The sequence below is a fragment of the Pempheris klunzingeri genome, chromosome 1 (genome assembly GCF_042242105.1).
Source record: "Pempheris klunzingeri isolate RE-2024b chromosome 1, fPemKlu1.hap1, whole genome shotgun sequence".
Lineage (NCBI taxonomy): Eukaryota > Metazoa > Chordata > Actinopteri > Acropomatiformes > Pempheridae > Pempheris > Pempheris klunzingeri.
This window is the reverse complement of record NC_092012.1, coordinates 34,884,393-34,897,234: the sequence shown is the minus strand read 5'-3', so window position 1 is coordinate 34,897,234 and position 12,842 is coordinate 34,884,393. Positions and strand designations below refer to the sequence as shown.

Here is a 12,842-nt window from a genome sequence, read left to right as displayed (position 1 = left end):
CTGTCTGCACACACACCAGACTACATTCACAAAAACAGGGATTTTAGCTCACAGGACACAGGAGTTGCCTGTTAAAATACCAAAGTCACAGGAACTTAACACGTTAGGTCAGATCCAAACCAACTCTTTTGAAACACCAAAGTTACACAATGACTCAAACAAACTAGCCAATCAAGGGAGCGATAGACCAGCAACTCCTGTATTCTGAGAGGTAAAATTCCTGTTTTTGTGAATGGAGTCTGGTGTGTTTGCAGAGAGTGATATATAAGGATCACGTTGCAGCCATTGCAGCCCGTTTGGTGGCTGCTGGCTGAGGTGATCTACTGGACCAGTTCCAACACTTTTACTACCTACCAGTCATTCACACACCAGGATATGAACGGAGAGAACCCTGGTTTAAGCATACTGGAGTTATCTTTTAAGTATCTAATACTGCAATCCTTCTTATAAAAGGGCCTGTAATAGCTCTGCCTCATTCTCCTTTCCAGCAAAACTCCAAACATCCATTTTTGTCCCATTTAAACATGGGACAAGTTAAGGGTACACATGTGAAAGCCTGGTGTCAGCTGTCCTGATCTCTGGGGGATGTGGAAGTAGAAAAGTCTGACAACCGTTTTGGGTTGAATGACACACATCAACTGAGCGAGCAAAATAAAAACCTCTCTTTACTGCAACCTGCAGTAACTAATAACTAATATCAGATTTCACCCCATCTCTGTTCTCAACAAATAAACTTTCACATCACTCAGCAAAATAGTAAATCATTATTCAGAGAACATTAACAGTGAAGCCAAGCTAAATCAGAAAGTTTACTACCAACATAATAAATACTTGATGGTTTCGCAACCATCTTCTGTTTCATCCTGTGCTCCCGATGAGCACATCTGTCCTCCGTACAGGTTCAACAGGTCCAACGCATCAGTGTTGTAATATTACTGGAAGTCCTCATTTTTTCACCACCTTCTCCAGGTACCCGATGAATCTCCTCAGGTTGACTTTGATGTTGTTGAGCACACACAGCTGCTGAGGGCTGTACCTGCCTCTTCCCTCTTTACGAATCTAGTGAAGAAAGAAAAACAGTTCTTTAAAATGTGGCACAGGAACGAATGTTTGTCGTCTTGATTATTTGTTAAAACGAGGGGACTGAACTACTGTTGTTTATTAAAATCCTTAAAGTCACGTAGGCAGCAACATCTACAAGAGGGAGAAACAAACATGTTCAGTGGAAGGGATGAGTCAAAGGGTAACTCGCTATTTTTAAACCTGGGATCTATCTGACATATCACGGTGTCTAAATGACCGGTAGGTGCTAAAAGTGTTGGAATTGGTCCAGTAGATCACCTCAGCCAGCAAAATAGTCAAAGTAGGTCCACTAAAAGTGCTTGTTTGATCCACTGACAGGCTCAGAGTGTTATTCTAAGTGTGTGACAGCATCATGGAAAGGATCCCTACAGAGAGAGACCTGGAAGATCCTTTTGGTTTAACCACAAACAGCCGTTATATCACTCTCTGCACACACACCAGACTACATTCACTAAAACAGGGATTTTAGAGAACAGGACACAGGAGCTGCTGCTCTGCTGCTGCCTTGATAGATTAGTTTGTTTGTGTTTAAGTTTGTTACACAAATATTGTGTTGGATCTGAACAAACCCCTTATAAACACCAAAGCCACACAATAACACAAACAAACTAACCGATCGAGGCAGCAGTAGGCCAGCAAGCCCTGTGTAAAATTCCTCTTTTTGTGAATGTAGTCTGGTGTGTGTGCAGAGAGCGATATAACGGCTGTTTGTGGTTAAACCAAAAGGATCTTCCAGGTCTCTCTCTGTAGGGATCCTTTCCATGATGCTGTCACACACTTAGAATAACACTCTGAGCCTGTCAGTGGCTAAAAGAAGCACTTTTAGTGGACCTACTTTGATCAGGTGCAGTTGCCCCAAAGGATTACGGTGCAGCCATTGCAGCTCATTCGCCGTCTGATGGCAGCTGCTGAGGTGACCTACTGAACCAATTCCAGACATTTTTGTACCTTCCAGTCTTTATAAACCCTACATATGTAAAAATAGGTCCCATGTTTAAAAATACTGTAGTTATCCTTTAATAATCCCATAAGCGCGTTTGGAAAAATTGTGAAAACAAGGTTGAGTAACGAGCAAGAAGCCTGTGGTACCTTGGCCTTGAAGACAGGCTGAAGGGCCTTCAGCGCAGGCAGTAACTGGATGTTTTTCGCAGCCGCCTCTGCCTCGTCTCCATCCGCAAACACATCAAACAAGGCATCCAGAGCTTCTCCGTTCACAACCAGGTTGGCGTCCTTTGTGGCGACTTGAAGTAAGGCGTTTCCGATCATCTGCGGGGGACAGAGTCTCTTAGAGGAAGAACAAACGCTCCCAGAGAGGAAGAGGGAAAAGAACGGTACCTGAAGGGTTTCCACGGCGCTCTTCTCTTTGGCCAGCGTGCTGCCGGTGATGCCCAGTATGGCGACGGCGTTGACCCTCACGCTGACAACCTCACAGCGGGTGGCTGCTTCGCTCAGGCTCATCAGCTGCTGGGGGGTCATGCACTGACAAAACACAACCAGCCACACAGATACTGAGCTGTCCACTACAGAAACATGGCAACAAGTGTGAACAGATCCTCTGACATCTGACGGGAACTCAACGTGTAGCTTCTGTGCGTTTTCACTCAGGCAACAATGATGGGAACAGATTAAAGGGGCCTTCCACTAATTCCACACAAGTCCGGACTTCTTGTCATGGTCGTATTAACGTCTGCTGTGGCTCTGGAGGAGCTTTACAGAAGTTTAAAGGGGAAGTTACCCTGATTTTAACAGAAACCTGCTGGAGTGAGCCTTTAAAATGACCCTTTAAATGTTTAAAATAACCAAAGGAACAGTCGAAGCTGTATATTCTGTACCTGGGGGATGTTTTTGGAGGCAATCATCTGTAAAAGAGACCGCATGGCGCTGATGACAGCCTCTAGGAACTCCTCATCTTTAGGTATCTCTGAAAACATTACAAAGTACTTCATCAATAAATGTATTAGACACTTGATCAGTCCATGGTTACACGTCCATGTGTCTGCTATGATTTTACCCATGTGCATTTTAGTGAAATATAAAACTTAAAAAGGGACAGTCCGTATTGTCTGGAGTGTGGTTGTCTGAGCTCCCTCTCCTACAGTAGATGGCCTGAACTGAAGCCTTTCTCTCACTCTTTGCTGTCCTCAAGCCACCAGACTCCATTAACAAAAACAGTAATTTTATCTCACAGACCGCTGAAGTCGCTGGTTTACCACTGCTGCGATCAACAAACCAACACATTAGTTCGGATCAAAACTAACAATTTAATCATCAAAATCACACAATGACACAAACACATTAACCGATCGAGGCAGCGGTAGACCAGCAAACACCTGTGTTATGCAAGGTAAAATTACAGTTTTTGTCAATGGAGTCTGGTAGACTGATGTCTGATGCAATGTAAAGCAGAGAAAATATTCTAAATATAGCGTACACTTAAAACTGATTATTTAGGCTTTTTTGGGAGTCCACAGCAGTACATTGTTTGGCGTCTGTGTTGGGACTCCTACCATCTACTGTAGGTAACACACTGACTATGGAGAAGGAGTTCAGACAACCACACTGCAGATAATACAGACTGTCTGTTTAACAAAGGAATAGCACGTGTGCCCCATGTGCTGTAACACAATCGGACAAAAATGGGAGACCTGCTGAACCAAAAACCAGCGAGGACAGGTGCTGTGCTGCTTCCTGCAGGGCTGCCGCTCCTCCCAGAGACTCGGCGTCCATCGTGGACAGGATGCTATGGAGGCACGTCAGCGCTCGAGACTGCACCCGCTGCATCCTGAGGGACAGAAGAACAGATGGCTTTTGTAAAAGAATTCAATTCAGGAGGGTCACAAGTACATATGCTATGGCACTGCCCCATCCAAACTATGTTATGTTTAAGATTAAATCTGATTCAGTGAATCACTTACACTGCCAAACTTAATTTTCTGGACAAAACTTGTCTAATGCATCTACGTCTGACGCCTTGTGCATTTTTACTCTGATTAAGTTAAAGGAATAATGTGAGGATTACTTTTTTATCAGGCTTCTCCAGGTGGGACTCTGATGGCACACGGCCATGGCTTCCTTTCTGGGGAACTCAGTCTTTCTAAGGACCTTGAATCAAGAGAGAAAACGATATCACACACACAAGGGTGTATACAGTATGTGGAAAAACAGATCTCCATTAAATTAATAGTGTGTGACAGCATTATGGAAAGGATCCCTACAGAGAGAGACCTGGAAGATCCTTTTGGTTTAACCACAAACAGCCATTCTATCGCTCTCTGCACACACACCAGACTACATTCACTAAAACAGGGATTTTAGCTCACAGAACACAGGAGCTGCTGCTCTGCTGCTGCCTCCATCAGTTAGTTAGTCAGTGTTATTGTGTTACTTTGGTGTTTTAAAGGGGTTACATTGGATCAGAACTAACATGTTAAAATGCAAAAGTCACAGCAACTACACCAGCAACTCCTGTGTTCTGCAAGTTAAAATGACTGTTTTTGTGAATGTAGTCTGGTGTGTTTGCAGAGAGCGATATAGCAGCTGTGGGTGGTTAAACCAAAAGGATCTTAGAAGTCTCTGTCATTGGCTGAAGACGCTGTGAAGCAGACAGATATTTGCCTTTTCAGGGATGCTGTGGTTGATTAGGGCCCCATGAACCTCAGCTGACAAACACAGTGGAGACATGAGGTTGGACACTCCGTCACAAAGGCCGTCCGGACCCATGTCGCTTTCATCGCTACTCGACTCCTCCTCCCACTCGTCATCAGAGGGGTCTGAACGTGGAGACAGACAAGAGGTCGCTCAGGGAAACAACCAGCGCTGCAGAGTAACAAAAGGCAATTCCAAGCACTGGAATGAACTCCTTTCAAGTATTTCTTGCTGTAACAGTCTCTCCGATACACAAACACACACTGGGTTGGCGGTGTCACAGGAAATAACGTTGATGTAAAACGCCCGGGGTCAGCACTGCTGTCCGTGCCCGCAACACTCACCGTCAGAGCAGCACATGTTGACGATGATCTCTAAGGACGTTTGCTGGGCTGTCAGCAAGGCCGTTGCCTCCCTCAGCTCCTCCTTGCCCCTCTGGACAAAAACAAGCAGCCATGTGAGTCAACATCCTACCAAAACGATGACTGTTAGCGCTGTTATCACCCAGTCCGAGCGCAGCTGCCCGCCACAAACACGACATTCATTTCTGCAGATGCACTCAAACGCGCCCAGCTGCACTTCCTGAGCTGTGATGCCGGTGAAACCTTGAGGAGCTCCATCTTTGTAGGGAAAATGAAGTTCACACATCAGTTCAGTGTCCCGATGGCAGCCAGCTCTGTGCATGTGTGTGAGTGTGTGTGTGTGCTTGTTTAGCAGCGATGTGACAGAAAAATAGACCCCAACAGATCGAGATAACCCCATTGTGTAACCCACAGTATTCTGAAACGCCACCATGAATGTCACCCACAATCTTGGGGCTCTGGCTGTGACGGAGATGAGAGGGACAGCTCTGTCTCGCCGTGGTCAGGTCTGGGGACAGTCGGAGTGGTGGAAGCCAGAAGCTGGTCCCCGGTTGAACCTCACCCAGTGTCCCTAATCTGCCCCCCCGAACGCGACAGTTTGTCTGCTCTGTCAGTCTGGCTCGCACTCCAGGGTGACTCATGCGCCACCTTTTCACCTGGCATTAGCATGCGCCTCTGAGATACAAAACTGGATGGCTTCGTTGCCATTAACACAGGCTGCCACACACACACACACACACACACACACCTCAGCCTCACAGCATTTAAAAACGACGGTGAAATCTGTGCCAACTAGAGACCAGTGCATTCACTTTGGATTCTGACCAAATTCTTCTCATCTGAACTGAAATGGTCTTATCTGTCTTTAACTTTGACTTATGAGTAAAAATACAGTCAGTGTGTTACCGACACTAGATGGCAGGTAGGAGACGCAGCACAGGCGCTAAAAAACGAACTGCTGTGGACGGGCCAGCGTGAAAACTGATTTTAGTCTCTTAAAAAAGACCCAAGTGTGCACTTAATTTAGAATATTTTCTGTTTTTCCTGCTGTCAGGCAGCTCTATCTGACAGGAAACTGAGACCGTTCTCCCTTTCTTTCTAATCGCTTCCAAGTCACCAAACTCCATTGCTAAAAACATTAATTTTACCTCGCAGAACATTGGAGGTTGTTGTGCTACTGCTGCATCAATAAACCAACTAACACGTCAGTTTGGATCTGAACTAACAATTTAAAACAGCAAACTCACAAAATAACACAAACAAACTAACCGATCGAAGCAGCAGTAGACCAGCAACTCCTATTTTCTGCGAGGTAAAATTACTGTTTTTATCAATGCAGTCTGGTGGCTTTGAAGAGAACAATATAAATTGCTTCAGTTCACCATCAGAAAGACTAAATATCATCCAATAAAGCTTTAGGTGGTCCTGTTTCTAGGAGGCTAAATCTGTTTTCCTGCTGTCCCCCAATCCACAGCAGTAGATTGTTTAGTGTCCATGTTGGGACTCCTGAGGAACTGGGGTAGAAGCTTATAAACGATATTTCACCTCCAGTTTTATTGACATTATCAATTTATGATAATATATATATTGGGTTTTTATTTATAAAAACCTTACATGAGTTCAGGAAGACTAAATTTACCATTTGAAGTGTTAAAAAGGTCCAGTAACATGTATGTTGGTCTAATAAGGGTTTAGTTTGAGCTGTTTCCACTTTTATCTTCATGCGAGTGTGTTCACTCTGTGTGATTGTTTAATATTCAGTCTTTAAAATTTAACTGAACACTTACAAATGCCTCAGTTGGCACGTGCTCTCCCACAGATCTAAGATCGCATTAGCATTTCTATATACTCGTCCTTGTAATTGTGCCTAAAGCTCCTGATGTTTACACCTTCCTGGCAAGTCTGCAGACTTTCTATCATGACTTCAACAGCGGGATGACAGCCAGCGTTAGTTTCATGTAACCAACCAGTCAGACGGCACGTTAAACTGGATACGACCCAAATAAGACAAACATAAAACTACCCGTTTCTCCACAACTTGCTCCAAATAATTTATTAAATTCCCAGCCTGGAATAGACTTCTCTTAGTTCCATGACTTTCCAGGAAAACGCCATGACCTGTGGGCCTCCTGGCAACACAAACAGGGTTCATGGCCAGAGAGGTTCCCAAGCTGCTACATGCACAAAGAAGAACATATGCTGCACTCACAGGCAGGAGGTCAGAGAAGTCGTTGTCAGCCCTCGCAGCTTTTCCATTCCTCTTGTGTTTAGGTCCTTCCTCCTCCTCCTCCTCCATCTCCTCCACAACCAGCTCTGCTGCAGCCTGGTCTTCTGTGTCCAGTGCAGCTGGTGTGTTTCTGTGACGGACCTCTTCTGCTTGTCTGAGCTCAGGTATCAGGACACCTGGGTCCAGATCCAGGCACCGGGACAAAGTGGCCGCCACGGCACCGAGGGTCTGAGCCTGACGGGCAGCAGGAAGACTGCCCTTCATGTTCCACAGAGACCCTGAGGGACACCACACACCAAGTCAGAGCTCAGGGGGGGGCTAGTAAAGTAAAGTAAACATCTCTATTTTCTCCTGGTGTGTGAGTGACTGGTAGGTAGTAAAAGTGTTGGAACTGGTCCAGTAGATCACCTCAGCCAGCAGCCACCAAACGGGCTGCAATGGCTGCAACGTGATCCTTTGGGACAACTGCACCTGATCACAGTAGGTCCACTAAAAGAGCTTGTTTGATCCACTGACAGGCTCAGAGTGTTATTCTAAGTGTGTGACAGCATCATGGAAAGGATCCCTACAGAGAGAGACCTGGAAGATCCTTTTGGTTTAACCACAAACAGCACACACACCAGACTACATTCACTAAAACAGGGATTTTACCTCACAGGACACAGGGGTTTCTAGTCAAGTTGCTGTGACTTTGGTGTTTTAAAGAGTTAGTTCTGATCCAAACTAATAATTTAAAACATCAAAGCCACACAATAACCCAATCAAACTATCTGATTGAAGCAGAAGTAGGCCAGCAACTCCTGTGTTCTGTGAGGAAAAATGATTAAATGATGTTTTTACCAATGCAGTCTGGTGGCTTTAAAGAGGCACCAAAATATGTAAAAACAAAAATAGTGGAGTTCTCCGTGAAAACATTACACTCAAAGTATTGATTTGTTAAGTGTTACGTATTTGTTTCTTGAATCTATGAGTACCTTGAATCCACAGAGGACTTTTTAACATTTCACTTGTGTAACGGTGGTGGGGTACAGTTTTCAACAATCTATTTGAAAGGACATGACATGTGACAAATTGTACCTGCAGCCAATGTTCTGAGGAGAGTGTGTGCCATGTCTGGCTGAGATGACAGCAGCACATTTTCCAGGACTCCAAGCACAGCAGTGTTCACGCTGCAGAGCAGCTCTGTGTTGTCCTCCGTCACAGTGTGCAGACAGTGGGCTGCAACGCAAAGAGGAGAGACTTCAACACCGTTTCCTCCAGCTCCAGTGACCTCATTAGTCAGAGGTCAGGCAACAATATCAACATTTCTAAGAGGACAGCGCAGTAAGAACTGTTACAGGACATTTGACCAGTTCACACGCCGTAAGTCATCTCTGTAATCAGCCTCATACATCAGAGCTGAGAGCTCTGCTCCATTTACACACTGTCACCACACCAAAAGCTCTGCCACGCTTAACATCTACAGATATTAAAGGGTCACTTGTGTTTCTACCCCTGGTCCTCTGTGTCCACTTCCTGCTGTCTAAATGACCGGTTCTGTGATCAGGTGCAGTTGTCCCAAAGGATCACGTTGCAGCCATTGCAGCCCGTTTGGTGGCTGCTGGCTGAGGTGATCTACTGGACCAGTTCCAACACTTTCACTACCTACCAGTCACTCAGACACCAGGATGAGGACACAGAGGACCAGGGGGAGAAACACAGAAGTTATCCTTTAACAATAATATTGTAAACTGCACTTACAGAAGCAAAGCATCTGTTTTCCAACAACTTGTACAGATCACAGCCAGTTAACAGTGTATTATTAACAGTGTATTGTTAACAGTGTATTGATCACCTGCAGATAAGGCCAGCTCCACGTTGTCTGTCTGCCTCTCCAGACACTGGACAACCACATCCAGCAGGCCGGCTTTGTTGAAGACAGACAGCGCCTGGCTGCTGCTCTCACTGGAGGGACAACACCACGGCAGAGACGGACGAAAGACACGGGAAAAACACACAGAGACGTGACGCATGGACTCTGGGTGAACAATCACAGATCACGGCAGTAACAGTGTCAAGACGTGAGCGCGAGATGAGCTCTGAGGTTAAGCAAACCTACGTCGTCTTTCCTCAGGCACCAAACTCAGCTGCTAAACTCCTGAGCCAGCAAGCACAGAGTAAAATTTAAGCACTTTCAAGGTACCTAAACCAAGAATTTCCAGACTCTCAAAGCTTTTATCCAAATTACTTATATAAATGTGGAGGGTCATGTTTACAGAATTCCTTTATCCTCACAGTAATCAGAGTTTGTGATGAGTTTCTGCACCGTTCTGCTTCAGATATTCACAGACTTTTTATCCCATATGAGTGATTGTGTCTATTAAAGACCAGATTATGATGAAAATCAGCATGTGTGTTTAGTGAGACGCCCATCAGGGGAATAAAGAGGTTAAGGACGTGCTCGCCCCGCTGGCTCACCACAGATTCCACAGGAGGTTCACCGCCTCGTTGGCCACATCCTCCACAGAGTTCTTCGCGTCCTTCATCGGCACTGCGGCGCTCTCAAAACCCGCACAGCACTGGAGAGAAAACACCAAAAGCACCAGAGAGAGACAGACATGAAGTCAGACGCCGACACACCTGAACTTGACCGCTCCGGGGTGAGACCTGATCAGCTGCTGATTAGGACGAGCTGAAGTGACGAGCGGCCGACTCTCACCTCTCTGAGCAGCGCTGTCAGAGGAGTCATGACGTCGTGCTTCACCATGTCCTCACACACCTCCTGACCGCCGCATGCACTCAGATTCCTGTCGGGAGAGACACACACACACACACACACACACGATGATGATCACTGCTGTCGTGTTGTTCTGGTCATTTATACACAATAACAACAAACTGACCAAATGTTTAAATAACACAAAGATAAAATTAAAGAAATAAAACTAAATCTGACATCAGATTCTCTGATCAAAAACAAAAGGAGGCTTATGGAGCTCCTGTGTCCTGTGAGCTAAAATCACTGTTTTTCTGAATGGAGTCTGGTGTGTGTGCAGAGAGCGATATGACGGCTGTAATTTGTCCTGTATGGATAAAAACGACCCCTGGAAACAGTCAGGAAGTATTTTTCTCTAAACATAATCTAATTCCACACATATTGAGGGACATAAATTCATAAATAACAGGTCATTACAATCAACCTATAATCACACTTCTTAGGGCTCTTTTTTCGCTGAATGTTTGCTTTTTGCTCTCAGGTAGTTTAGAGGTGGTTATTTATGATTGTGCTCACATAAATAAACCTAAACAGTATCAAGGGTATAATGGTGTTCAATAACCTCATGAGAAATTAATAAAACGAACCATCAGGTCTGAAAAAACCTGACAGCATCTCCCTCCTGCTCACAGCCAGAGCTTTTATTGGAGCATAGCGCCCCCTGTAGGAGGAGAAGTGCTCCTGTGGCCCACAGTAATAAAGCTGAAAACTAACACCAACAGGCTGAAATGAGTTAACAGGTTCGTTTTCTGTCCCTCCGCTGTGTAGCCAGGCTTTTATTTTGTCAGTGCACTTCCTGTTTTGTTTGGGCCATTTCTGCTACAGTATTTATTTCCCCTTCAGGTTTAGGATCAGTGCGTGGAAGCAGCCCTCAAAGTGGTTTTTGTTCTTCTCATTTCGTCGCTCATGTCGGTGGTGAGACAAACTTTTGCTGATCGGCTCATTAAATTTCATGGTTATGCTGAAAATGAAGCATCTTCTTAGCAGAGCAGCTAAAATCAGCCTCAGTCCTGTTTTTAGACGGCACTCTAGAAACTTCTCCAGCTCACTGATTAGATTACAACAATGATGTCTTCTATTACAAGCGTTCTTTAAATATTATCTAGTCAAACGTGCACTAATCAGCGTACATCTCCAGGACAGGAACCTGTTCTTCTTTGTTTCATGCTGTTGACACGTCAGAGCACGTCAAAGGGCACTACTGAGGACATGTTGGACATTTAAAAACCAGACAATACTGTCAACAGACATGAAAACGATTTTTGACAGTTTAGGAATAAAATGTTGTAGAAATCAGGCTCTGAATCATCTATGACCAAACCCCTGAATAAGAACCTGCAGATTATAGAGAGGAATAAAACTGGATAGTTTGGTGTCTGTAAAATGTGGAGATTTCTGCTTCAGTGCCTCAACTAATTTAGAGAAAACTGCCTTTAAAAAGATGTGAATTTAGTAGAACTCTGCAGACACACACAGACAAAGTGAAGTAAAACAAACACCTAAATATGATGATGATGTTATTGGCTTTTAACAAACAAAAACCCTGTGCCTGCCTGTGAGTGTCTGCCTGTAAATGTGTGTGTGTTTCGGGCCCCCCAGACCCATCTTGGGCCCCAGGTGAAGAGACCCGGTCCCCTGTCGGTGCCGTCCACAGCCCACCTGAGCGCCCCGGCGGCGGTCTCCCGGACAGCCAGGCTGGCGTCCAGCAGCATGGGGCCCAGCCGCCGCACCGCGTCCCTCTGCAGGAAGGCCGGGATGGTCTGACTCTGCTGCACCACCCGGGAGATGCTGGCACAGGCGAACTCCCTCACGTCTGCACTGGGACTCTGCAGCTGTGGACACACACACACACACACATGGAGCATGGCAGGAAGTGCACAGTCTCACCTGCTCAAAACACACCTTTAGTCTAAGTGGGACTTTAAAAGTTAATCCTCATCAGGGGACCGACTACATGTTTCACAGCAGCCCACTTATCAGACAGTACCCTCGGTGAGGGGCAGCGTCAGACCGCGGTCTTACTTTCTCCAGCAGCTCCGCAGCAGGACTCTCGTCCCCGGGCTGCTCCTCCGGCTCCTCCGGCTCCTTCACCGCGCTCATCGGCAGTCCGACCGCGCTGAACTGCGGACGTTTGAATTTGGTGGTTTTACTTTTTCCCATCTCAGTCGCTGTCACGGTGTCAGAGTCGGTAAGGCGGGTTTTCTCCTCGTCAGCGAGCCTCAGACACTCACTCCGGCTCCGGCCTGCTCGGAGCCCATGTGGAAGACTGCTGGCTGCCGTAAAGCTGGTCGTTCATGACAGAAAGCGGAGGGGCTGTCGTAAAACCCCGGAGAGCACCACGCGAGCGTCAAACCATTTAAGTCCTTTTAAAAATGACGTGTTATTTTTGATCACAGTTTATTCTAATTGTATCATATTTTTCTCTCCCTGTTTAAATATTTATAAATAATTATCATTATGTTTTAAACAATGATAATGTCTGTTTGGTATTTGATTGTGTGAAATAAGGATTAAAAAGCTTGATAGACATATCAGTTTTTTTGTAGTTTATCACAAACAGCAAATAAACCACAGGAAGAGGCTTTATATGTGATAAAACACATAAAAAGTTAGGTACTGTCATTATTTTTGGACACACTGCGTCAATGAGTCTTTTTAAATCTTTCAAACTTGTTAAAATCATAAAAACTCAAATAAATCCAACTCAATTTTCCCTTTTGTGTTTGTTTTTCATTCCTCTGTCGATTATTTATTCACTCTTTTGTTCCTA

At 45.2% G+C, this 12,842-nt stretch overlaps 1 protein-coding gene across 1 annotated transcript; it reads right to left on the bottom strand.

Moving 5' to 3' along the window:
* Positions 1 to 745: 745 nt before the first annotated feature.
* Positions 746 to 12,335, bottom strand: heatr3 (HEAT repeat containing 3). Its single transcript, XM_070834804.1, has 15 exons — positions 12,095 to 12,335; positions 11,732 to 11,904; positions 10,016 to 10,103; positions 9,775 to 9,875; positions 9,152 to 9,261; positions 8,395 to 8,535; positions 7,300 to 7,595; positions 5,073 to 5,163; positions 4,699 to 4,853; positions 4,103 to 4,185; positions 3,729 to 3,865; positions 2,916 to 3,004; positions 2,419 to 2,562; positions 2,173 to 2,349; positions 746 to 1,059 (listed from the first exon to the last, which is right to left on the bottom strand). Exons 1-15 carry the CDS (start codon positions 12,230 to 12,232, stop codon positions 946 to 948), a joined length of 2,037 nt encoding a protein of 678 aa, XP_070690905.1. The 5' UTR covers positions 12,233 to 12,335; the 3' UTR covers positions 746 to 945.
* Between the last annotated feature and the right edge of the window lie 507 nt (positions 12,336 to 12,842).